The sequence below is a fragment of the Dermochelys coriacea genome, chromosome 7 (genome assembly GCF_009764565.3).
Source record: "Dermochelys coriacea isolate rDerCor1 chromosome 7, rDerCor1.pri.v4, whole genome shotgun sequence".
Lineage (NCBI taxonomy): Eukaryota > Metazoa > Chordata > Testudines > Dermochelyidae > Dermochelys > Dermochelys coriacea.
Genome location: NC_050074.1, coordinates 38,836,956 through 38,864,920, shown reverse-complemented (window position 1 = coordinate 38,864,920; position 27,965 = coordinate 38,836,956). Strand labels below are relative to the sequence as shown.

At 40.4% G+C, this 27,965-nt stretch overlaps 1 protein-coding gene and 1 long non-coding RNA gene across 6 annotated transcripts in view; one reads left to right on the top strand and one right to left on the bottom strand.

Annotated features, from left to right (window-relative positions):
- The window catches only part of LOC122461084, a 60,716-nt gene that overhangs the window by 19,689 nt on the left and 13,062 nt on the right, over window positions 1-27,965 (top strand). Inside the window, exons 2-5 of one of the 3 annotated variants that reach the window (XR_006282807.1) lie at window positions 3,808-3,970; window positions 6,256-6,345; window positions 7,329-7,695; window positions 16,556-18,564. This is a non-coding gene — a long non-coding RNA (uncharacterized LOC122461084). Of the gene's footprint in view, window positions 1-3,807; window positions 3,971-6,255; window positions 6,346-7,328; window positions 7,696-16,555; window positions 18,565-27,965 lie in introns of those variants that run through there. The other 2 variants (XR_006282805.1, XR_006282806.1) reach the window with 2 other exon arrangements.
- The window catches only part of VGLL4 (vestigial like family member 4), a 164,357-nt gene continuing 145,864 nt past the window's right edge, over window positions 9,473-27,965 (bottom strand). For all 3 annotated transcript variants that reach the window (XM_038409339.2, XM_043519119.1, XM_043519120.1), the window contains 3 exons: window positions 18,558-18,780; window positions 14,362-14,485; window positions 9,473-10,224 (listed from right to left, as the gene is read on the bottom strand). In XM_038409339.2, coding sequence (XP_038265267.2) covers window positions 9,956-10,224; window positions 14,362-14,485; window positions 18,558-18,780 — 616 coding nt within the window. In that variant the 3' untranslated portion in view covers window positions 9,473-9,955. The remainder of the gene's footprint in view (window positions 10,225-14,361; window positions 14,486-18,557; window positions 18,781-27,965) is intronic.

Below are 27,965 nucleotides of genomic sequence, written 5' to 3'. Positions count from 1 at the left end.
AGGAGAAGACACTGAGAATGCTTCTGTTATAGTCAGTTAACCTGTCCTGAAACAGGAAAAGATGGGCATTGACTCAGAAACAAAGATGACATTCAATGGTGTATACTAAATGAATTAAGTCTCTCCCTCTCCTTGTTATTAAGGTACATCTACATTGCAGCCTTGGGTGTTAATGGCAGTGTAATACCTGAGTGAGTTGTGCTGGTAGCGAAAGAGGTTCACAGAGTAGTTGTGTGCGCACCAAATGGCCCTGAGATCTGGAAAAGTGGATCCATACGTACCTATGGATTCCGTTGACTCTTTGAGGCCTGAAGGCAGCACTTGCTATGCCTCCACATGGCTATAAACTTCTCCCCCTTCCTGCACAAGGAGAACATATATCCCTGAAACATGGTGACTAGTACTTGCTCTCATCCCCCTGGACACAAAGGCCCCCTTGTTCATGTGTCATGGGAAAGAGCCTATTATTTAGTGATCCATAAATGACAAAAAATAAAATCCACAACTAAAGACCTCCTTTTAGATGCAGAAAAACACATTTAAGAGGAGAGAACCCATTTGAACTTCCAGTAAGGGATAGTTACAACTCCTATTACTTTGACCTTGTTAAAATGCAGTAATTCCTTGCTTAACGTTGTAGTTATGTTCCTGAAACGATATTAAGCAAATCCAATTTCCCCATAAACATTAATGTAAAAAGGAGGATTAGGTTCCAGGGAAATTTTTTTCGACAGACAAAAGATATTATGTGTACACACACACACAAGTTTTAAACAAACAATTTAATACTGTACACAGCAATGATTGTGAAGCTTGGTTGAGGTGGTGGAGTCAGAGCATGGGATATTTCCCAGGGAATACCTGGCTGCTAAATGATGAACTAGCAGTTGGCTGAGCCCTCAAGGGTTAATACGTTGTAGCCTCACACTCTACAAGGCCGCAGAATGAAGGGAGGAGACACAATAGACGCATGGCAGTGGCTGAAAAATTCCCTGAGGAAATGGAACATGATGATGAACCCATGCTATCCCACTGGAGCGCACCATTCCCTCCACTTTCCAAAGTGGTGGGGTGTGTGTGTGTGTGAGACACACACACACATTGCCCCTTTAATTACGCTGACCCCACTCTTAGTACATTGCCTTTTTAAGAAGATCAGCAAGTTGAGATAACTGCTGCTGCCAGCAAGCTTCCTGTGCCCCCCCCCGCTCTGTGGAGATGGGGCACAGGGAACTTAGGGGAGCCAATACAGGGGCTGCCAGCCCACCCTGGTTCCAAGCCCTCACCACCTAGCTCCAAGGACCCGGTCTTCCTGCAAGCAATGAACAAAGCAGGCAGCTGCCAAACAATGGTATAAGGGAGCATTGCACAACTTTAAACGAGCATGTTCTCTAATTGATCAGTGACCTAGCAAAACAATAAGAAAAGGAGTACTTGTGGCACCTTAGAGACTAACAAATTTATTAGAGCATAAGCTTTCGTGAGCTACAGCTCACTTCATCGGATGCATTTGGTGGAAAAAACAGAGGAGAGATTTATATACACACACACACAGAGAACATGAAACAATGGGTTTATCATACACACTGTAAGGAGAGTGATCACTTAAGATAAGCCATCACCAGCAGCGGGGGGGGGGAAGGAGGAAAACCTTCCATGGTGACAAGCAGGTAGGCTAATTCCAGCAGTTAACAAGAATATCAGAGGAACAGTGGGGGGTGGGGTGGGGGGGAGAAATACCATGGGGAAATAGTTTTACTTTGTGTAATGACTCATCCATTCCCAGTCTCTATTCAAGCCTAAGTTAATTGTATCCAGTTTGCAAATTAATTCCAATTCAGCAGTCTCTCGTTGGAGTCTGTTTTTGAAGCTTTTTTGTTGAAGTATAGCCACTCTTAGGTCTGTGATCGAGTGACCAGAGAGATTGAAGTGTCTCCAACTGGTTTTTGAATGTTATAATTCTTGACGTCTGATTTGTGTCCATTCATTCTTTTACGTAGAGACTGTCCAGTTTGGCCAATGTACATGGCAGAGGGGCATTGCTGGCACATGATGGCATATATCACATTGGTAGATGCACAGGTGAACGAGCCTCTGATAGTGTGGCTGATGTGATTAGGCCCTATGATGGTATCCCCTGAATAGATATGTGGACAGAGTTGGCAACGGGCTTTGTTGCAAGGATAGGTTCCTGGGTTAGTGGTTCTGTTGTGTGGTGTGTGGTTGCTGGTGAGTATTTGCTTCAGATTGGGGGGCTGTCTGTAAGCAAGGACTGGTCTATCTCCCAAGATCTGAGAGAGTGATGGCTCGTCCTTCAGGATAGGTTGTAGATCCTTGATGATGCGTTGGAGAGGTTTTAGTTGGGGGCTGAAGGTGATGGCTAGTGGCGTTCTGTTGTTTTCTTTGTTGGGCCTGTCCTGTAGTAGGTGACTTCTGGGTACTCTTCTGGCTCTGTCAATCTGTTTCTTCACTTCAGCAGGTGGGTATTGTAGTTGTAGGAATGCATGATAGAGATCTTGTAGGTGTTTGTCTCTGTCTGAGGGGTTGGAGCAAATGCGGTTATATCGTAGCGCTTGGCTGTAGACAATGGATCGAGTGGTATGATCTGGATGAAAGCTAGAGGCATGTAGGTAGGAATAGCGGTCAGTAGGTTTCCGATATAGGGTGGTGTTTATGTGACCATCGCTTATTAGCACCGTAGTGTCCAGGAAGTGGATCTCTTGTGTGGACTGGTCCAGGCTGAGGTTGATGATGGGATGGAAATTGTTGAAATCATGGTGGAATTCCTCAAGAGCTTCTTTTCCATGGGTCCAGATGATGAAGATGTCATCAATGTAGCGCAAGTAGAGTAGGGGCATTAGGGGACGAGAGCTGAGGAAGCGTTGTTCTAAGTCAGCCATAAAAATGTTGGCATACTGTGGGGCCATGCGGGTACCCATCGCAGTGCCGCTGATTTGAAGGTATACATTGTCACCAAATGTGAAATAGTTATGGGTCAGGACATTCAAAAACCAGTTGGAGAACACTTCAATCTCTCTGGTCACTCGATCACAGACCTAAGAGTGGCTATACTTCAACAAAAAAGCTTCAAAAACAGACTCCAACGAGAGACTGCTGAATTGGAATTAATTTGCAAACTGGATACAATTAACTTAGGCTTGAATAGAGACTGGGAATGGATGAGTCATTACACAAAGTAAAACTATTTCCCCATGGTATTTCTCCCCCCCACCCCACCCCCCACTGTTCCTCTGATATTCTTGTTAACTGCTGGAATTAGCCTACCTGCTTGTCACCATGGAAGGTTTTCCTCCTTTTCCCCCCCCTGCTGTGGGTGATGGCTTATCTTAAGTGATCACTCTCCTTACAGTGTGTATGATAAACCCATTGTTTCATGTTCTCTGTGTGTGTGTATATAAATCTCTCCTCTGTTTTTTCCACCAAATGCATCCGATGAAGTGAGCTGTAGCTCACGAAAGCTTATGCTCTAATAAATTTGTTAGTCTCTAAGGTGCCACAAGTACTCCTTTTCTTTTTGCGAATACAGACTAACACGGCTGCTACTCTGAAACCTAGCAAAACAATGTTAACCGGGACAACATTAAGTGAGGAGTTACTGTAGGTGCATTCTCTGATGTGGGACTTGGAGTGTGCATGAATAGTATAGATGACTAGTTATATCTAGCATGGCTTTTTCCTCTTGATTAAGTGTTTACTTTAGAAAAACCCTTAAGTACATATGACATGCTGTTAGTTAAATATATATTTGGATCTGCGGACAGTCAGTATTCTCTCTCTCCCCTTAAGGAGATGGCCTAGCTGAAACCAGGTATCTCAGTTTTGGAGTGGCAGTTTCCTGTAGTGCTGGAAGTTGCAGATTAGATCCTTGTTGAGGAATGGTGAGATTTGAAACCAAAAATAATGACAAGAAGCAGATTCTTCTCAGCTGAGAATGACTGGGCCAGCCCTGGTGGGAAGAACTCTTACGCAGGCCATTTAAAGTCCCTCTTACATATCTTGTCATGAAAGTGCTAGACAGGCAGCTTTCTGCATTGCCATGGTATTGGGGGAAGTCACCATTCACACAGCCATTGTGGATTTTAATTCAAAATATGGTCAACCTTTTATAATCTGTAAATGACAGTTATTACTCTGCTATCACAGGGGTGATTTAGGGGCAGGGTTAAAAGAAATCTAAAGGGAATTCTAGTGAAATCTGATCCCCTCATGCAAGAACATGGACAGTTGCTAATGGAAAAGTTGCTGGCATCCAAACTAGAACAGAACTTGGTCTGTGTCTAAACTGCCCCACCATTCAGACTACAGGGTGTGCATAGCAGGGCACAAAGTGCTGTGCTATAACTCTGCCATGTGGATGCTACAGGTGCAAACTATAAGGATCCTAGTTCCTGTTACTGTAGTCTTGTTTGAAGAGGATTAAAGTGATGCGAACTAGGAACCTTTTTGTTTGTGCTTGCAGCATCCACACAAGGGTGTCACAGCACACCACTTAGATGCGTGCTGCTATTCACACACCCATAGTCCAAACTGTGGGGCAGTGTAGACAAGCACTGGGTTTTTACTTCAATTACTGCTGCTGCATGTATTTGGCTACAGCTTTATATCGAATATTGAGACTTGCCAAATGCATGGTGCCCCACTGGAAAAGCATAATTTGATGGATAGGTCTGATAACCATTCAGCAGTGACACTGTTAACAAGTTTGACAACTAAGGAGGTTATAATTAAGCTTAAAAGTTTCACTCAGTAAGGTGGGGGAAGTTCACACCTGTCCTGGTGCTATTGTTTCAATCTGTTGCTATCCTGTTGTCAGCTTTTTAAAGGTTGCTTTTGCAGCTTGAAAAGGTAGAAATATTTAAAGCTTAGATTCGAGTGAAACATTCAGAACAATCTGAATTTGATGGGTAGCCTATATGTTTGTCATCCGTGATGTCTTAAATTAAAATTCTGAAATGAAACTAATTTAGCAGAAGGAGATGTAGATTCATATTGGGTTTCCTTGGGGTCTATAGAATAGCAACTTGAAGATGCAATTTAAAAAAAGCAGCAGTAAAATTAAAGAGAAAAAAGCTCTTCAGAACCATGCTGTCGTCACCAAAAGGAGATACAAGCAATAGACAAGGAGACATGTCATGGTTTCATTAGTTTTACTAACATACAGATACTAAATATATTGCGTACAGGGTCTGTTTGTTCATTCTTGAATAGGCAATGACCGCCCCATCGAATAATATGACTTTAGGTATGTCTATATTGAAATCATAGGCTGTGACTGAAGCTCAAGTAGATATATCCAAGCTAGTTTAACCTAGTTATCTTGGGTCCTGGAGCAGTGAAGCTGTACAAGCCTCCCTAAAATTTCAGGTAGGTAGTCAGGTGGCCTGGGCAGAAGCGTGCACTGCTTAAAGCTAGTTCTGCAATCATACCCTGTGATTGAAGTCTAGACATACTCTTTGTTAACTGCTGCTGTGGTTCCTTGATGCACATTATTATAATCCTGTATGATACGGTACTACACTAAACACACACTAGAGAACATGTGGTGTGCACTAGCAAGGTCCATATGGGCCAATTAGTGCACATCGGGATTTTTACACCCCTTCAATGCTATCTAAAGCACTGTTCAGACAACAGACCATTGTAACTGGCTCCCCTTCCAAAGGCCACTTACTTTGTGTATTTAGGCTTCTTTCCCTGGGTACACGTTTCAGAGTGGTAGCTGTGTTAGTCTGTATCAGCAAAAAGAATGAGGCCATCCTGATTATCACTACAAAAGGTTTTTTTTCTCCTGCTGATAATAGCCCACCTTAATTGATTAGTCTCATTATAGTTGGTATGGCAATACCCATTTTTTCGTGTTCTCTGTATATATATCTTCCTACTGTATTTTCCACTGCATGCATCCGATGAAGTGGGTTTTAGCCCACGAAAGCTTATGCCCAAATAAATTTGTTAGTCTCTAAGGTGCCACAAGTACTCCTCCTTCTTTTTCCATGGGTAGTTACAGAGAGGGATATTTTTCAAATGTATTAAGCTAATTAATTTTGGTGTGGTTCTCAGTCTCCTACACCCAGAAATATTTAACAACCATGACTGCGCACTTAATTCCTGGCATATTTTTTCAGAAGTTTAGCTGCTTTGAACACAATTTACAACACTGTATAACATCACTCCTATTGAACATCTAAGGCAACACGTTCTCAGTGAAATAACTGTACTGTTTTGTTCTTCTAGGGCAGTATCTTTTTTGCAGACACACCTCCACTACAGCCTGAACTGAAATTGTTCATTCTTGAAGAACGTTATGAAGCTCTTGAACATCAGGTACCAGAACATTGATTTTTTAGGGAGGATCAGATTCCAGACAAATTATTTTAAAATAAAATCCTTAGATCAGAGCAGTGTAACACATTTTTTAAAACTGTACTGTAAAAAAGTTAGGCTTCATACTTCTTGTAGCAGGGGGAGAGGTTTACAGTGTAGTAAGCTCCAAGAATGTGCGGATGGGACAAATTGGAAAAAAGAAGGAATGAGTTTTCTTCATGCCTGTGTAGCAGAGATATATATGTGAAGGCCCTTCTCTCTTGCTAAAACAGTAACTGTTTAGTGGCTGCTACTTGTGAAGCTGCATTAAATATGAACAGCTGCTTTTTAGTCCCCTATGGAAATATGCTGAGATCTCGGTGACTTGATCAATGGGAATTGTGCCAAAAATATTTCAATAGTTTCCCTAGTTGTACTGTAGGCCTAGCCTACATTCAGAATTTAGCTATCTTGTTCAGGGCTGTAAAAAATTCACATCTCCTGAGCATTGTAGCTATGGTGATCTAACACCTGGTATACACAGATGGAAGAATGATTGTTGACCTAACTACCACCACCACTCCAGGAGGCAGAGTTCCTACAGTGACAGAGAAACCCCTTTCATTTCTGTAGGATGTGTCTATGGGTTATAGTGGCAGTGCTTCCGCCCCCCCAATGCACACATGTCCCTAGTGATGTGCTCACAAAACTGTTGGCATTCTTAAATACTGCTGCAGGAACAAGCCTTTTTTGGAGTCTGCCATGCTATGGTCCATTGCAGCCATCATAACTGTGGAAAGTGTTACCAACCTGCCTGCAACCATTTTCCCTTGCCAGAGGGAAAAAACAAGAGCTACCCAATGCCATCTGTGCTGCCATGTCTCAAAACGTGGCAGGTGAACAACTCTTGGTGCTGGTCAGAGCCATGGCAGCTTTTGTATGATCAATATCGTCCCATATACGTGTCCCTAACTGCTATTCATCACTGGCTGTGTTCTCTGCAGCATATATATGCTGCATGGAAAAATGGGGTGCAAGAAGGACAGAGATCTAGGTCTATCTCCATCTACCAGTTTGATGCATTGTTCCCTTCCTCCAACCCTAGCACAGATAAGATGGTCGTTTTCAATTCTTCCTTTTTAACCAAATTACAAAGAAGAGTATGCACACACCTGTGATTTAAGAGCACTTTATTGTTCTTTAAGGCTACTTTTTAAGTACAAAAAAAGATGGCCTGCCAAACCTTTTTTTCTTTTCCCCAGGTGAAACAAGGCCACAAAAGAATGATATATTTACAAACATGGAATCTTTCAGACTGAACTGTAGCAGATAACATGGCTCTGTGAAGAAACTTCACTATGCGTTATTATAGTGAGTTTACTTCCCCCCCCCCAAACCCTTTGGCTTTCATGACATAATTGTGTTTAATATATTTGTTTTTACTGGACATATCACATTAAATCTTTATTGCCCCACATCCATTTACCTATCTCAGATAAGTAAATGTGACCTTGTAAAACAGCTATTACTGAAAATATTAGCTTTAAAAACGTGTGTTTACAAAGAAATGTAGAAGGAGTCACATTTTCCACAGAGTCCATCTACAGTATTAGTATTTTACTGTTATTATGCTCAGTAGCCTGTAGCAATAACAAACTAGTGGCTATTAATGCTAATGCAGTGTTCTCATAGAATAACTGTGTTCCTGCACTTTTTTAATGTATTACAGACAAATCTACAACAAAAAAAGATCAACTTTTTTCTCCAAACAAAAAATGAATGATTACAATAAAGGAAAGGGAAAAATTAAATAGCTACATATCATTAACAAATTAATTGTTCCTCAAAAAATACCTACAAATTTCTCTGTACATTCTTTACGCACAGCGTAACGATGGTCTTAAAGTTACCTATATAAAAAAGCGTTCTTTTAACAATTTTCCTACACAGAGTAGGGTACTGAATGCCAAAGCAGGTAAGCGTTGACTACCCAGTAAGATGGTAGTGAAATGTGTAAAACTGGGGGCTTGTTTGTGTGGTTTTTGTTTTTAAAAAAATTGAGCAGCCACCCTCTCAACATGAGTAAGAGCCAATCTTCTGATATTTTCTCAAATTAAAATAGCTTAACATCAAAACAATTTAAAATAAAAGCCACAATGGACCCAATACTGTAACAGTCCATAATACATCACATGTAGTTCATCTTCCAACTAATCATAACTTTCTATATTGAACCAGTCTCTTCAGGTAACCCAGTATTTAAAAAAAAAAGCACTATGTGTAACTGTACTGGGATGATGGAATGTATGGGGGGGGGAGAATAGTTACATTTAACAAAAAGATGAGAAGCACTTTTATTACTAACACAGCTGTGTTTTTATGCCTGCCTCTATTACCTAATGTCTAGTTAGTAGCTATTAATATAGCAAATGATAATAAATGCAGTAATACCTGTATAAAGTTTTCTACTGGAGGAATGTATGCTGCCTTGGCCTAGGTTTATGAGTAAGCTTAAAAATTAAAGCTCATATTTCACAAACTGTAACAATCTGTTGTCCAAGATATTTAAAGGTAGCAGTTTCTGTAGCTAGTTAAAGTTGGATTACACAGACTTCTAGTTTTAGGAAGCAAATTCATGTTAAGCAGAAAGTAATGCAAACATAAATGGTTATTCACTCATGCAAGCTATAGCATCCTGTACCACGCATCATATATTTCTAGACTGCTTCATTTGTGAGGCCTGTCCTGAGGCTGTCCTCTCTTGCTGGCTGCTAATAAAGTGAATCAGAGTACAACTGTACCAGCAGTAAGTATATCTAGGACTGTTACTGACAAAAATAAACTAATTCTGAAGAAAAGCTAATAAGTATTATGTTTCTTACGGTCTATACATTAATAGATACCAGCTATTTTTCATAACATGCATCTTTAAGCACTATTGAACTCTCCATCCTCAGCTCTATTCTAACAAACTGCAGTGTTTAGAAAAAAATTAAATGCCCGTGTGGTCTGTAAATTATGCAGTCCAGTTGCAAGCACTAAGCACCTGAAATCTAAAGAAAGACCTATAACCTGTATGAGACCTCCCCTTCTAAAGCAGTTTAAAACAAAGAATAACTGATAGAAATGTCACTTAAACCCTTTTTTCCAGCAGTTTGCCTTCAGGATATTAGCATCATGCATAAAGTTGCCATGCAACTTTAGTCCTCCTCCAATAGTGCAAATCATACATGACAGTTCTTTTCAAGTATATACATACAAAATTACTTCACGGGGGGGAATGGAAGCAAACCAGGCAAATTGTAGTGTCAAGAAGCTAATAGAAGCAAAAGCATTTGGGTCAACCAACTGTGTGTAATGGCTTTTTTGTGGATTAGCATGCTTTTTTTTTTTTAAAGGGGTAGCAGATGCTTGCATCAGAGGTTTCTTTGGTAACTGAGGCAGGAAAAAAAAGGATGCTACATCATATAGATCTTTATCAAATAGTTCCTGCTATCATCTTTAAGGGCACCCTTGTACAAATACCAAACAAGTACACAAAAACGTGTTGAAAACTAATCTCCCCTCACCCCAACACTATTCAAAGCTCAGTCAAACCATGCAAATTCAGAAGTTTGATGATCTGCTCTCTTCATGAGACTACAGAGGGTGAATGATTATGATTGACCATGTGGGAAGAAGGGGAAGATTGGCCCCGCCTTGAGGCAGACTCAGGACTGCTGGACACTCCATCCTTTGCGGCTTTAATCTGAAGCCATGTATCCCCAAGTGCTTTGGCAAAGTGGTCATCAACTGATCCTGTGATGGACACAGAGTTTGCCACTGGCTCAGGCTCCTTGTAATTCTTGCCAAGGCTTCTGCGGAAGTGCTCTTCCACCACTGGATCACAGGCAGTGGTAGCTAGATGGGAAAAACCGGCAAGGCAAAAACAACATTTGAATATAGACTCTAGCTACTAGATGCTGCTTCCAGATTCTTCCTTCCTCCCATTTTGGTACCAGCTGGACTTTTTTCATCATTTTATTGGAGGATGACTTAAAAATGCAGAAGCAGATCAAATGTTAAACTAGAGAACATTTTTCTTGTTACCTGCACTGGCCAAAATTTGGCCTAGCACTTTTTATACAGAGGCGCCCAGCTTTCTGATAGCGTCCCTTAGTCTGGAAATATAAATTCTAAATAGTTAAATGTCCAATTTTATAGGGAAAAAAACAATCCCAGGGAAAATGTGTTAATTTTCCATTAATTCCACTTGAGCCCATCCTTTAAGGTGGTGCTGGTGCACAATCAGTTGAAGTCAATGGACTTTGGCTCAATCCCTGAAATGCTTTCTACAGTAGCTGCAAGGAACTGGGTTCAAGGTTCCATTTTTCAAATAAGTCAGTGAACTGCATGAACACTCTGCATTGCATTAGGCATTAGTAAGATTAAAAAAAAAAAACACTGTAGGAGAAAGCAAGCATCTGAGAACAGACCTTTGCAGGTAAATAAAGGAGGAATCATTTTAAACTTTCTTGTGGTAAGAAAAACATAGTTTTAAAGTTTATGTACAAAACCTGGTAATAAGCTTTTAAAAATAGGTTAAAAATCTCATTGTGTTGTCTTTTATCCTGCCCAATTCCTTTCAAAACAATGGGCTGTCGAGCACAAATAATAAGCAGTTAAATGAGGAAAACTTGTGCAAATGCAGCAGCTGTTCCAATCTGAAAAGAATTTCTCAGCTGATCCTATATTTTGTTGGGAGTCAGAATGGGAAGCATACTGCAGATTTGTCTAGAAAGTGTGGACAAGCAGGGAGGAGGAAATTAGTATTATTTCTAGGGCTGTTAAGCGATTTAGAGCCTACAAGTCCACTCAGTCCTACTTCTTGGTCAGCCAATCACTCGGACAAACAAGGTGGGTTACAATTTGCAGAAGATAATGCTGCCTGCTTCTTGTTTACAATGTCACCTGAAAGTGAGAACAGGCGTTCACATGGCACTGTTGCAAGATATTTACATGCCAGATGCACTAAAGATTCATATGTCCCTTCATGCTTCAACAACCATTCCAGAGGACATGCTTCCATGCTGATGATTGGTTCTGCTTGATAATGATCCAAAGCAGTGCAGACTGATGCATGTTCATTTTCATCATCTGAGTCAGATGCCACCAACAGAAGGTTGATTTTCTTTTTTGGTGGTTGGGTTCTGTAGTTTCTGCATCAGTGTTGCTCTTTTAAGACATCTGAAAGTATGCTCCATACCTCATCCCTCTCAGATTTGGGAAGACACTTCAGATTCTTAAACTTTGAGTTGAGTGCTATAGCTATTTTTAGAAATCTCACGTAGGTACCGTCTTTGCGTTTTGTCAAATCTGTTGTGAAAGTGTTCTTAAAATGAACATGTGCTGGGTCATCATCCGAGACTGTTACAACATGAAATATATGCAGAATGCGGGTAAAACAGAGCAAGAGATGTACAATTCTCCCCCCCAAGGAGTACAGTCTCCAATTTAACTGACTCTCTTTTTTTAACGAGTATCATCAGCCTGGAAGCATGTCCTCTGGAATGATGGCCAAAGCATGAAGGGACATACAAATGTTTAGCATATCTGGCATATAAATATTTTGCAACACTGGCTACAAAAGTGCCATGCAGGCAGCAGCATCTCTCATTAATGTAAAAAACCTTGTTTGTCTTAGCAATTGGCAGAATAAGAAGTAGGACCGAGTGGACTGGTAGGCTCTAAAGTTTTACACTGTTTTGTTTTAAAGTGCAGTTATGTAACCAAAAATATGCATTTGTAAGTTACACTTTCACGATTGCACTACAGTACTTATGAGGTGAATTGAAAAATACTATTTATATTATTTTTTTTTACAAATATGTACTGTAAAAATGATAAAGTTAGCACTGTATATTTTTTCAATTACAACACAGAATACAATGTAGAAAACCATCAACAAATATTTAATACATTTTAATGGGTATTCTATTGTTAAGTGCAGTTAATTGTGTGAGTTTACTGTGATTAATTGACAGCCCTAATTATTTCTTATCTTTCTTCTTAAACCTGCCCTGAAATGAAACTATTATCTCAGAGGGGCATGCATATTCAGGTGTTTGATATTTACAGTATTTATATTGGGTAAAATTTTCAAAAAGCACCTGACCTAACTTAGGCTCTTCCTGAGTCCTGTTTTCAACAGTAATTAAGGCCTGGTCTACACTGGTACATTTTGTACCAGTATACCTATTTTGGTTAAGAAAGACCCGCTGCCCCTATAAAGGTGCTTCTACTGGTATAGTTATTCCAATGCTCATCTGGGAATATCTATTTAGGTAGATGTACTTGCATGTTGGTATAACTGAAAATGGGACTTGGCTGTTTTTAAAAATATTACCTATTATGTTTACTGCCTAATAAACATACCGTGTCAGATAAGAACAGGGGAATAAAGGAAACCATCCAGAGAGCAAGGCATTTACATTTCCTTTTTAACCGCAAAGGAGGATGGATGAAGTGGAGCAAGCTCACACCACTAATACAGAAAATTTGAAGGATTTAAACAAAAATTTTAATTCAGGGTTAAGCAAATTGTATGGAGGGCCATGAATGCTCACAAAATTGGGGTTGGGATGCAGGAGGGAATGAAGGCTCTGGCTGGAGGTGGGGCCAGAAACGAGGAGTTCAGGATGCAGGGCATTCAGCTGTTTGGGGTGGGGGTTCTGGCTGGAGGTGCAGGCTCTGCGGTGGGGCTGGGGATGAGGGATTTAGGGTGTAGGAGAGTGCTCCGGGCTTGGACGGCGATGCACGGAGGCCCCTGGCTGCCCCTAAACACAGCAGTTGGGGAGGGGACATGATGCTCTGGCAGGCGCGCGCGTGGAGCAGCCGCTGACCCCGTTTCCCGGCTGGACTGTAGGAGCGGGGCAGACCCCACTCCCCAGCAGGAGCTTGAGGGCCAGATTAAATTGGCCAGCAAGCCGTAGTTTGCCCAGCCCTGTTCTAATTGAACTGAAAGTAGAAACCTACACTGGGGGAATGTTTAGACTGCCAAGCAAGGAAGGTAGATTCCTTTCTGCATTTATACACAAAGAGGAAGCTTGAGAGTACATCTAGCATCATCAAGCCGGAGTGAAACCTGCCTTCTTTAGTTGCAAAGGCCTGTGTCCATAGTAGAAACAACCATTCCACGGTGCAATAAGGGGAGAGTTTGGGAAGCCTGTACGGTGCAAAGCGAGTGGAGGTCAAGGAAGGCTCCCTATGTGTGTATGCTGCTTTACAAACAGATCACTGCCCTAGACAGTTTACAGGGCATGAGAAGAAGGGTTAGAAGGAGGTTTAGGATTTAATGCCCACCTCTATTTGCTGCATGTTTATTCTTGTTTTTAAAACCTTTGCCAAACAGTGCCCCTCCTCCGTTGCCACTATTTGATAAGTAACTATTTAGAAATGGCACCTTCTTACTTGAGCACTGACTTGAGGCACAGAACTCCTTTAATGGTGCTCTTGCTTGCACCAGGGGCTGCCCATACAAATCCAGTTGCAACATAAGGCCCCATATTTTAACTGCTTTTTATTCCTACTAGCGCTGCAGCTCCAACACAGCTATGAGGGAGCAAGCTGGATTTTGTTCCATCTTGCACATCAACAGAACTGTCTACCAATTTCCAATCAGTTACATTTCTGCAACACCACTGTGGAATGGAGAGAACCCAGCATGGCTCTCTGAGGCTAGGTAGAGTTTGTAGAGCTAACGGAAAAAACTTGTTTTCATTTTGATACAGAAATTAGTGATAAACACAGAACCCTATAATTCTATATTAGAAGGATGGAAAGATATCACAATAAAAAACCCTTCCAAATAGTTGACTGTAGCAGAAGGGCCACCTCATTCATAACTACTGCAAGATACAATAAACCATAGCTCCCAAACCCTGCCATTTATTCAGTACAAATGGTGAAGTTTTAAAACAGGTTTGGATAATTTGGTCATCTAGGAATGCTGAAGCTCAAAGCCCCAAGAAAGGAGAGAAAAGGTGAAGCATAACTTACTGCTCGATGGTCTTCTATAACTTGCTGGCATGGCTGAACCACAGCTACTGTGGGCGATGGGGCAGTGGGAGAGGTTACAGTTACGGTTGTTTGCAGAGGCACATGTGATTACAGACGGACGGTTCTGAGAGGGAAAAGAACAGAATTGTTATTCAACAAGGTCACTGGTACAGACAATGCTAGCAGTTGTTCATCACTTAAAAGCATACATTAAGTGAAATAATCTTAGCGGGAGCCTGCCAGCTGTGAGCAAATACATTTCATTATATAACAGAGGAGGAGAGAGTTATCTGGCTACAAGTAATCCCTAAAATATCTAATTCAATATAGTAGATTAAAGCCAACATAACATACAACAAATCCCATTCTGTACATGATACTGCAATATTAGAACAAAACCTGGAATGTTTTCTTTTGGAAAACATTTGTGAAGACAAAGGTCTAAATATCCCGATAAAAAATAAAATTACGTCATAAAAATGACTGTGCATGCAGTAGAATTTGACCTACCTCCCTTCACAGCATAGGTACTCAATTTAACTATCTCATTAAGTAAAATACAAAGGCTCCTCATATTGGTCTCTCTCATTTTAAAAGAGGCAAGCTCTCCTCTTTCAGGACTGCATCTCAACACTTAAAGACAGGTTTCAGAGTAGCAGCAGTGTTAGTCTGTATTCACAAAAAGAAAAGGAGTACTTGTGGCACCTTAGAGACTAACAAATTTATTAGAGCATAAGCTTTCGTGAGCTACAGCTCACGATGAAGTGAGCTGTAGCTCACGAAAGCTTATGCTCTAATACATTTGTTAGTCTCTAAGGTGCCACAAGTACTCCTTCAACACTTAAAGTAATCAAACACAAAGTCTTGATCTCACTTTGATGTGAGTGTAGTGCAGAACTGACTGTCAACAACATACTGGGGGGAATTTTATTAGCTGCTACAAAGCTTCCATAGTATCTTCCTTCTAAAGAACTTGAAGTACTTTGCAAACATTATTAATAGGTTAACCCTAATAGTTAAACCTAAAAACCTAACTTTTATAGTTGAAGAAACTGAGGCAATAAAATCAGCTGAATTACTCGCCCAGAATCATGAATTTCAATCCTGTGCATTACTCCCTATATTGATGTAAAGCATGAAGAGTAGAAAAAAACGCCAAGTGATATCGGAGTCCTGAAAACAGTGGAACAGAAATATACCAAAATGGCTCAGAAAAGTTTCTCTGGCTCAAGAAGCCATACCTCTGCTGTTGCTGTGGCTTTCCAGCACTGCCTCATAAGCAACACCCTTTCTCCACTTCCAAAAACACATGCAATTCCCCAAAACTGTTGTCACTTGGCAACCCTGGTAACACCATTGTTAAAAACTTTAAACTGGTACATTTCTGAAGTACTGAGTCATTTCAGTTTAACATTCAGGTGGGAAGAGGGGAGGAGGGGGGGCTTATGCAAAGGAATGGTCCTGGTTTTTCTAGGTGGCTGCCTGAAGAGAGGAGTGATGAAAAACACACACACTTTAAAATATTTTTGCTTAAAACTTTTGGTGTATTTTATGATGTGAGTCCATTTTGCTATGCCCAACTTACATGAATACTGCATTTCTGGAGCACATGACCTGGCTTGCCTGAATCAGCGCAGTTGGCAAATAATTTTCAGTTCATGCCTCACTCTCAGTCAGTCAATCTGCAAACTGTACTAAACCTATCCTCAACAGAAAGTCAGTGGAAAAGAGAAATACCAGGGGAGAGAATGGCTTTCATTGTTTAAAATATGTTCAGTTTAGGCACATTGAACACAGATTTCATTTCACTGCAAGATCAAAGTAAGTTTCTTTAAGTCAAATGTCAGCTACATAAAGCAAAGCAATATGATTTTTTTCACTGTTTTTCTAGACATAAGGAGCTAAAATGTCCATTCACATCCTACTGCATTGATAGCAAAGTCAAATATACTTAAAGTAGGCAGAGGGGGAGAAAGCTTCAGTTACTTGATTCCTTTGTACGCAAGGCACAGTGGACACAGATTTCATTTTAGATGCTGCATAGTTGGCAGTACTGTGTTTCTTCACCTTGCCAAAGATGATATTTCTCCAAAAAACTGTATTTTAAACATATGCACACAAATCTATATATGGTTACTTGAGTTTAAGAATGGATTTATGGGTGAATGAGTTTTCTTTCTGCATCTTTCTCCAGACTTCACAAGAATGCCTGTGCTAGCACTGCCCATTACCACTGTGAATATATTTAAATGAGAGGTACAGAGGAATTAGTAACATAGTGACTACAATTGCTGAACTACACTGGCCAAAACCAGTGTTTCTATAGCCACATTAGATACAGAAGCAGATACAGAAACATGAGCATGTATTACAGTTGTATGAACTTGGTTAAGGTGTAATCAAGCCACAGCCTCCTACTGCTATTTTCCATAGACATTTTCTTTCTTGCACAGTTTCTATACTGTAATCTTAGCAAGGACTCGCCTCACCATCCCATTTCCCCAAGACACTAGATTGCAACTAAGCTCAAAATGTCAAAGATAACAAAACAAAAATCTGGCCATGGTGCTTGGGTATAGTCCAGTACAAACACCTCATAAGAAACAGCAGAGTATGTCAGTGCTGGCTGCCGGGTTGAGAAACAAGAGTGATATTATCAAAGAGCACCAGTGTCGTCAATGGAAGCCTGTCCCTTCCTTCTCTGTCATCACTGAACAAACTGTTAAGAGGCAGAGAAGAACTGTTGTACATAGAACAATAGCTGTAGAATCTGCATATTGAGTTACACAAGATAGCGGCAAACCTAGGAATAGTCAGGCCATTTCCACACAACAAGACTTTAAAAATAGCAGCCCTGGTTGGATGCCTGCACTAGAGCTGCAGAGAAAGAACTGTAGTGCTCAATCTACAAAAGGGAGAAGGGAAAAACCACCGCACCGACCATAAAATATGAGCTGGTCATCCAGCTAAAAGCTTATTTGTAAGTTGTAGTGGAAATTTTCCCCACTGAAAGATTCATCCACATATATGGATTTACTCTTTGCAATAAATCATGATAGGGGAGCAAGGAATGGCTGGGTACATGTGCCAGCTTATGTTCCCATGCTGCAGCTTGCCACAACTCACTACGGTACAACTTTTAATAAGTCATTGGCTGAACAAGATAGAGGCTGTTGATTCCCACATGTGAGAAGGACTATGGTGTTGGGGTGAAAATGGCTTTGACCTATAAAAGAGAGGGATTATTATGTAGCATGCATGAAAATCCACCTCTCTTCACAATGCAGGAATTCTTTAAAAGAAGATGTTGCTCCCAAGATGACAAAGAACAACAACAGAACAAGTATTCCGTGCTTGTGCGAGTGTGTGCCACTGCATGACCTACCTGCTTCATGCCTTCTTCTTTATGTGGCATGGCTTGGAAAGTAAAGCCATTATGGAGAAGAAAGAGATCTCCAATAATAGTTAGGGAACACTATTAGACAATGGCACAACATACTACATACAGAGAAGATGGTTACACACACACACCTTTTCACACTGACTAAATTTGTTCAATGACTTTCTGCATTCAGGGTGGGGCTTTAATTCAGTAATGAGAAGAGCTTTCAGCAATCTGTATCTCATTGGGTTACAGAGTTGTAGGTTATTCCAGCCTCTTCCTCTTCTTTTCATGTTTCTTTTCTTTCCTTCCCCTCTTCAGTATAGCCACAGCAGAGAGAGATTTTCAAAGGCACATAGGCATCCTCAAAGAGAGCTGAGTGCCCTTAGTGCTTTTGAGTTGATCAGTTTTATCTAGGGCTATTAGAAGCCCCGCAAACTATTATTTGAACACAGTGAATCAGATCTCTCAATAAGTTTGCATCTCTAATTCAAACACATGTACTTACAAGCATATCAAAACATAAAATATGCGGGTGAATGGAAGAGAGTTTAGGAAAGCGATTTGCATTCAAACAGCTAGCCATTTTTCTCATGGAACACATTGAATCTTAACAAAATTAAATGTGAAACTTAAAAATAAAATCAAACTAAAAAAAAAACCCACAACCAACCATGTTTTGCCTGAACAGTATTGTCGCCTACCTACTGTAATTCATAACATACTTTGCTTATGTCTGGGAAGTCAGCAATGTGAGTACAGCAAGGTTTCCTACAATAACCCAGAGAGTCTTATCCATCTAGAAGACAAGTACCTGCTGCCGTTCCACAGAAGTCAGCGCAGGTGTCATGCTGACTGTTCGTGTTGCATCCATGCTGTTTTTGGTCAGTGCTAGAGGTTGATCCATGGTCAAGCTTGGGATTGAGGCATACATGTGATTGGCATGAAGGCTCATTGTTGGGGCAGCAGCCCGTTCTATTGGACTGCGACTCCTGTCTCTGTGCTCCTTTCGATAATCCCCATTGGCAGTCTTGTTTCTAGCAGTTTAAAAAGAAAAAGGCAGTCAATACTTTTGTTACCACCATTTCATAAAACCATATCACATAACTCTGGGAAGTGCCTTGCACTCCTATACAGCTGAAATGACATTTGCAAGACAGAGGCCTTTTCAAAAACACCAAGAAAAGTGTGCTGCTCAATTCTTCGCAATAAGGTATAAAATAGATCAACCCATCCCCTGTCCATCCCACCATCTCCTGTAAACACACACTTTTATTAAAGAGTGATTTATGCTTCCAAGCTCTGTCAGGAAATAGTGTCGCATTTTCCCCTAGATTTCCTGATACTTATTTAATGCTTTAAGAATTGAGCCATATTCTGGCTACTGATAATACTTTAAGGCCAGAAACCTACCAATTTAGAATCCTATAAAGTCTACTCCCCTTCCCCACCCTCATAGCAATAGCTTTCCTTAAGCAACGCTGAAGTATATGGGAAGAGCATGTATCAATGTAAGTGTATGGGAAGAGCATGTATCAATCACTGCCTTTCTTTGCAGTGGGGAAATGCTCCAGCAGTTGGACACTACATAGCTAAAAACAATAGTGTAGACACTGAGGCACTGGTTGATTGTATAAAGAGCCATATACGGTATATATATATCCTGGGGATTCAGACATGTAGGGCAGTTTACTCGCCTAAGCATGCCTCACCACCCAAACTGCAATTTAGACCTGTGCTAGCTGGGGTATGCAGTGTGCGTACTCTACATGCTGCCATAAGTGTAGATTACCTTCGGGCGACCTAATTAACATCAGAAGTAACTCCACTGGAGGCAGTGGGGTTGTTGAAACATAGAACATTTAAAGAGCAGAATCCATTGTTTATTTCTGTCTCAAATGGTTGTATTTTCTTTCACCACATTTCTTTAATTAGCAAGAGCAATTCCCACAGAAGATTAATTAAAACCAGCTGGTGAATTAACTCCTCAACAGATTCACTCATGTAATTAAGACTTCAACATTTATTGCACTTTAAAAATAAATGATTTTGTATCTTCTTTTGCTTAATAGATGTGTATTTGCTATTCATCGGGGGAAGTCGCTAAACAGACAAACCATTCAAAAGGAAACTAATATGAGAGAGAGAATTGCACTTTCAACTTGATGAATTATGACAAACAGTAGGACATAATAACACATCCACATAAGCATTTGTTTGATTGGCATTCTGGAAAAATCAGTATTTTAAAGGTTAAACTTTATCAAAAGCCGCATACAGTAGTTCTAGCACATCAAGTTCATACCAGGGATGAAAGAGAGTTAAAAGAGAAAAGCGGCTTTATGAAAAGGCAGGAGAAAAACTTAGAGCAAGAGCAGATCTTATGGAACAAGACTGCCAAATACTCAACATGGATACTTATTAAATAAATCCATTTAAAAACTTTGTCTTACCCAATCATAACAAAATAATACATGAGAGACTTTGCAGAAATGTTGGTATGACTGGAGGGTTGGGGCTGCGAGGGGTGGGGAAAGAGAGAAAACAGCTTTTACCATAATGATGAGATTATGCCAAAATCAAGATGTGAGCATTATTATTCAATACTGAAACAACTGACCAGTACAAGAAGCCACTGCACCTTCTAGAGGTCTGGTACGGTTAGAGCTAGCAGGAAAAGGGAAGCTAACAATTGAGAAACTGAGTACTTGTGGCACCTTAGGTGCCACAAGTACTCCTTTTCTTTTTGCGAATACAGACTAACATGGCTGCTACTCTGAAACCTGTAATTGAGAAACTGAAAGTTAAAATCCCACATGACAATTGTAAACAGATGCAAATAAGGAATCCTGAGGCCCGCTAACAGCAATTTAGCCATCTTTCTTACACAAAATCCAATAGAAATAAAAATGCAAGATTTACATGAGTGTAACTTTTACTTGACTTACCCCCTACCTGTTTTTATATAGGATTTTTTTTATATTTTAGTTTGAATAGAGGTATTTAATAACTCTGCTTTGACGCCTACTTCTCCATATTATTCAGAATCAAAACTACACTTAGATTTACATTATTGTTCTGAACTGTGGCTACCTTTTGTTCACGTGTGCCAGTAAAAGATGGCTGATTACTCCTTTAGAATATTTAACATATAATATTTAAAATATAGGAGGGACCAGGGGGTGGGGAAGAGAGAAAGAGAAGAGCAGGAGAAGGGTATCAGCCACCTCTTAATGGACGGCAGCATCCATTCTATGTTAAGAAACGAAAGATTTTTTTTTCCTTCTAAACTTTCTGTATTTATACTGATCTAACTGTAACTGATGATGAAGCTAGATATTGGCTCTAGGGCCTCATTTTGGTTGAAAAAGGCTGTTGTACTTTTTCCATGAAAGAATGGGATTCCTGGTGAGAATATGATTAGTGACTTCAGCACCAATTCTTCCTTGCATTTGGACACAGTGTCAAGGAGCAACCGGCTACTGCTGCCTTTATAACCAAATATTTACGAGATCTCACCATAGAAAGCAGTACACAACACACTGGGAAATGTATTCTTACAGGTCTGTGCTTGTGTGCTTTGCTCTATGGCTTTGCCAGCCTAGTAACATTTCGGTACACAAGACAGTCTGCAATATCAGCATTCTACAGAAAGACGTTTCGGATTGCATTATACTGAACTAATGACTGGTGTAAGTAGAGACTGGATGGGAAGCACAGCAGTTTCTATATTTGAAGTACAGTAAACTGCTCTTAAAATACAGTACTGAAAATGACCACTGAATGCACAACACAAACAAGCTACAATTTTTTCTTCCGTCTGAAAACTGTAAACACTGAACCTTATACAAAGTCTCTGCTTAATGAGGTTTTTTTGTTAAAAAAAAACAATGTAATGAGTTAAACCTGGGTAATAGCAATGAAATGGTCTCGTCAATAAATCATTACATTAAAACACATTCTTAAAAACAGATTAAGTCTAAATACAAATTATGAGCTAACCTCTAATTGCCTTGCTCACATAAAATAGTCCCTTTGAACTACAATAATACATTTAAGCCAGTGAAATTGGAGGGCACAGTCAGGAAACAGGAGGGCTTTGGGATGTATGGCCACTGGGAGGCATTCACGGACAGAGGTCAGTTCTCTCGGGATGGACTTCATCTGAGTAGGGAAGGAAATAGACTTCTAGGATCGAGGCTGGCACAACTGATAAAGAGAGCTTTAAACTAGGAATTGGGGGGAGGTGGTTGGGAGATGTCCAGAAAATCTCCACGCCAGATTTTAGCATTGAGAGGGAAGAAGATGAAGTAAGAAAGGATACAGCCATGGGTAGGAGAATGTATATAAGGAGCGAGGGCGGTGTGGATACTAGTCTAATAGGTTATACTGGCTGTAGAATGACTGTGCCTAATAGGGTACAAAATGTGAGCGAGGCCAAACAGCAAAAATTAAGATGTTTGTACACCAATGCGAGGAGTCTAGGTAACAAAATGGAGGAACTAGAGCTACTGGTGCAGGAAGTGAAACCAGATATTATAGGGATAACAGAAACATGGTGGAATAGTAGTCATGACTGGACTACAGGTATTGAAGGGTATGTGCTCTTTAGGAAAGACAGAAACAAAGGTAAAGGGGGTGGAGTAGCATTGTATATCAATGATGAGTTAGAATGTAAAGAAATAAGAAGCGATGCAATGGATAAGACAGAGTCCGTCTGGGCAAAAATTACATTGGGGAAGAAAACTAGTAAAGCCTCTCCTACGATAGTGCTTGGGGTGTGCTATAGACCTCCGGGATCTAATTTGGGTATGGATAGAGCCCTTTTTAATGTCTTTAATCAAGTAAATACTAATGGAAACTGCGTGATCATGGGAGACTTTAACTTCCCAGATATAGACTGGAGGACCAGTGCTAGTAATAATAATAGGGCTCAGATTTTCCTAGATGCGATAGCTGATAGATTCCTTCATCAAGTAGTTGCTGAACTGACTAGAGGGGATGCCATTTTAGATTTAATTTTGGTGAGTAGCGAGGACCTCATAGAAGAAATGGTTGTAGGGGACAATCTTGGCTCAAGTGATCATGAGCTAATTCAGTTCAAACTAAATAGAAGGATTCACAAAAATAAATCTGCAACTAGGGTTTTTGATTTCAAAAGGGCTGACTTTCAAAAATTAAGGAAATTAGTTAGGGAAGTGGATTGGACTGAAGAACTTATGGATCTAAAGGTAGAGGAGGCCTGGGATTACTTTAAATCAAAACTGCAGAAGCTATCGGAAGCCTGTATCCCAAGAAAGGGGAAAAAATTCATAGGCAGGAGTTGTAGACCAAGCTGGATGAGCAAGCATCTTAGAGAGGTGATTATGAAGAAGCAGAAAGCATACAGGGAGTGGAAGATGGGAGGGATCAGCAAGGAAAGCTACCTAATTGAGGTCAGAAGATGTAGGGATAAAGTGAGAGAGGCTAAAAGTCGAGTAGAGTTGGACCTTGCAAAGGGAATTAAAACCAATAGTAAAAGGTTCTATAGCCATATAAATAAGAAGAAAACTAAGAAGGAAGAAGTGGGGCCGCTTAACACTGAGGATGGAGCGGAGGTTAAAGATAATCTAGGCATGGCCCAATATCTAAACAAATACTTTGCCTCAGTCTTTAATAAGGCTAAAGAGGATCTTGGGGATAATGGTAGCATGACAAATGGAAAGAAGGATATAGAGGTAGATATTACCATATCAGAGGTAGAAGCGAAACTGAAACAGCTTAACGGGACTAAATCGGGGGGCCCAGATAATCTTCATCCAAGAATATTAAAGGAATTGGCACCTGAAATTGCAAGCCCATTAGCAAGAATTTTTAATGAATCTGTAAACTCAGGAATAGTACCGAATGATTGGAGAATTGCTAATATAGTTCCTATTTTTAAGAAAGGAAAAAAAAGTGATCCGGGTAACTACAGGCCAGTTAGTTTGACATCTGTAGTATGCAAGGTCCTGGAAAAAATTTTGAAGGAGAAATTAGTTAAGGACATTGAAGTCAATGGTAAATGGGACAAAATACAACATGGTTTTACAAAAGGTAGATCGTGCCAAACCAATCTAATCTCCTTTTTTGAAAAAGTAACAGATTTTTTAGATAAAGGAAATGCAGTGGATCTAATTTACCTAGATTTCAGTAAGGCATTTGATACCGTGCCACATGGGGAATTATTAGTTAAATTGGAGAAGATGGGGATCAATATGAACATCAGAAGGTGGATAAGGAATTGGTTAAAGGGGGACTGCAACGGGTCCTACTGAAAGGCGAACTGTCAGGTTGGAGGGAGGTTACCAGTGGAGTTCCTCAGGGATCGGTTTTGGGACCAATCTTATTTAATCTTTTTGTTACTGACCTTGGCACAAAAAGTGGGAGTGTGCTAATAAAGTTTGCAGATGATACAAAGCTGGGAGGTATTGCCAATTCGGAGAAGGATCGGGATATTATACAGGAGGATCTGGATGACCTTGTTAACTGGAGTAATAGTAATAGGATGAAATTTAATAGTGAGAAGTGTAAGGTTATGCATTTAGGGATTAATAACAAGAATTTTAGTTATAAGTTGGGGACGCATCAATTAGAAGTAACGGAAGAGGAGAAGGACCTTGGAGTATTGGTTGATCATAGGATGACTATGAGCTGCCAATGTGATATGGCTGTGAAAAAAGCTAATGCGGTTTTGGGATGCATCAGGAGAGGCATTTCCAGTAGGGATAAGGAGGTTTTAGTACCGTTATACAAGGCACTGGTGAGACCTCACCTAGAATACTGTGTGCAGTTCTGGTCTCCCATGTTTAAAAAGGATGAATTCAAACTGGAGCAGGTACAGAGAAGGGCTACTAGGATGATCCGAGAAATGGAAAACTTGTCTTATGAAAGGAGACTTAAGGAGCTGGGCTTGTTTAGCCTAACTAAAAGAAGGTTGAGGGGAGATATGATTGCTCTCTATAAATATATCAGAGGGATAAATATAGGAGAGGGAGAGGAATTATTTAAGCTCAGCACCAATGTGGACACAAGAACAAATGGGTATAAACTGGCCACCAGGAAGTTTAGACTTGAAATCAGACGAAGGTTTCTAACCATCAGAGGAGTGAAGTTTTGGAATAACCTTCCAAGGGAAGCAGTGGGGGCAAAAGATCTATCTGGTTTTAAGATTCTACTCGATAAGTTTATGGAGGAAATGGTATGATGGGATAATGGGATTTTGGTAAGTAATTGATCGTTAAATATTCAGGGTAAATAGGCCAAATCCCCTGAGATGGGATATTAGATGGATGGGATCTGATTTACTATAGAAAACTCTTTCCTGGGTATCTGGCTGGTGAATCTTGCCCATGTGCTCAGGGTTTGGCTGATTGCCATGTTTGGGGTCGGGAGGGAGTTTTCCTCCAGGGCAGATTGGAGAGGCCCTGGAGGTTTTTTTGCCTTCCTCTGTAGCATGGGGCATGGTTGACTGGAGGGAGGCTTCTCTGCTCCTTGAAGTTTTGAACCATGATTTGAGGACTTCAATAGCTCAGACATGGGTGAGGTTTTTCATAGGAGTGGGTGGGTGACATTCTGTGGCCTGTGCTGTGCAGGAGGTCGGACTAGATGATCAGAGTGGTCCCTTCTGACCTTAGTATCTATGAATCTATGAAATTATTTATGTGATCAATGTAAACTGAATTTGGCCCTACATTATTTTCAAATTTAAGGAAAATCTCTAATGATAGATGCCAACAGAGAGGGATAAGTTTTCCTGCTGCTGCAGCACAATACCATCCACAGCTGCAAACCAGAAAGCTACACTTGGGTGTATGATCACAGCTAAAGCCTATATGGTCTAGTACAGTTTAAAGTATTAGCATTGCTTGGTACAAAACCAAATTCTTCCTGCTGATACATTCAGATTTTCACTGGCTGAAGAGAATACAATATTATATCCCCTAGATTTTATCTGTCTGTGTAATGAAGACACATCAATTCTCAAAGGCAGAAGTCTCTTCACCACAAAGAGCTGTTTCTGCTTTGAAAATGGAACTGTAGGTTCACAGTTTTGCCCAATGTTTGGGATTTCCATGCCAGAATATTGAATTTGCTGATCAAAATGGCAAAGCTTGACCAGTTATAGGAAACTCAAAAAATGTCAGGTTTTTCCATATATTTACATGCGACTCAAATAGCATATATATTTCTATTCATTTTATATAAAGCTTAAATGCAAACAAACATATTTAACATATATAACTTTAGAACTTTATACCATTTATATAGGATTCCAACAGAAAAACCTGGCCAGAGGTGGTGGGCCATAGGCTACAGACTTGGAGGGTAAGTAAGTATTGCTAAATTCCACTCCAAGTGAGGAAAGGGAGCAAAACCAAGGTGGCATTATCCCTCCCTATGATGAGGACGTAGGCCTGCACAGGCTTGGGGGAGAAACAGGAAAGGTGGCGATGGAATTGGCAGCATCCATTATATGTGGATAACAACTCTACACAATTTCCATAGGAAATGTCTGTGGGAATTAAATTCTGTTCCTTTAAATGTCTCCACCTGCTCCACTCCTTCTACCCCTCTTGGGCACAGAGGTAATGCACAGCCATAAATGGTGAGAAACTGGTAGGTAGCATGGCTCCAGAATGAACCTTGCTGTCAGGCAGGATTTATGGAGGATGGGGCACTATGAGGAGCAAGAAACAGCAGCACAGAGACTGGGCCTGAGAATATTGGGATATCCAGACAGAGAGGAAAGCTATGCCTCATGCCCCTCTGTGGACCCACATCCCCTTCTCACACTGTGAGGATGATCTCCTCTGGGCAGGGTATGCTTTGGCTCATTGTATTTAAAAATACTTTTCTTAAGTAACTCTCATGAAAATCTATCCAGCACTGAAAACAATGAGAAATTTTTGCTACTTCTAGTTTTACAGAGGAAATTCACCATTTTTGTTTGAGCCCAGCACAGATCTTTAAGTACCACCCAGACTAGTAACACAAGAGCACTACACAGGCTAGAGTATACTTCCAATTCAGTTCTCCCAGGATTAAGATTAACACTAAATTCTTCACTTCACTTCTCTTCTTAACTCCTTTTTCACGCAATCAGAGGTGCCCATGATTCTTTGCTGTTCCTTCTGGTCTGTGGTTTGGGTTCATAGGTCTTGGAGTTCCAGTCTATTTCTCCTCAAACATCTCGACAAAGTCTTTCCATCATATCCTTGGTCCTTCATGTCCGTTCTTGCTGCCTTCTTCCTCCCATGCTTTCTTTGTTGGTCATTCTTCTCCCATCCTTATCACACATCCAGCCCACCTCAAATGTGTGCTCACCAGCCTAATACTGAGAGACCCAAGTTCATCTCTCCCCCTGCCCAATTTCTTCCAGGTGCACGCTGTTTACTCTCTGCTTGTATGCCATTCTCCTTGATGTATTATTTTCTACTACCTGAAACTTCTTTTCTTCCATCTCCTTAAGACCAACTGTCTCCATAGAGCAAGCAGAGACAAACACACACAGCATACACTTTTCTTTTCAGTTTGTTACTTAATTGCCAGTCCAACAGTACTCTTGCCACCTTTTTCACTGCCACCTATGCTCAATTTCAGTTCTCCAGATCGCTGTCTGGTGGCACTAAGAATAATTCCCAAGCAAACAAATTCATTCTTCTGATTCAACTTCTTTCCTGAAACTTCAATCAACAGGACTTCTACCTCCTTCCCTACTTGCATAACTTCAGTTTTCTTTGTGTCTGCCTTTAAACCATGATCTTTAAAAACACAGATGCCCACTTTGATATCATATTTACCAATTCCTCTTTTCAGCCATCAGGGCCAGATTGTCAGCATACATTTGTTTTCTCTGCATCTCCACAGGCTCGGTTCTCCTACAAATTAACTCCATAATTAAGATGAAGAGACGCTGAGTACACTGCCTTGTCTCAATGCTGCTGTCATCTCAAAATCCTCCGAAATTCCATGTATTGGTACCTACCACCTTAGCTCTTGACCCTTGATACAGTTTCTTAATCATCTCTACTTGTAGTCCCCTCCCATCCATCTCAATACTCTAAACCCAACTCCAATGGAACCAAGTCAAATGCTTTTGCAAGATCAATTAACGTTGCATAGCAGTTAAGCCCTCCATTTATCATTCTATCAAACTTCTGTCTCATGGTAAATATTAGTACTCCTTCACTTCCTAAAGCCA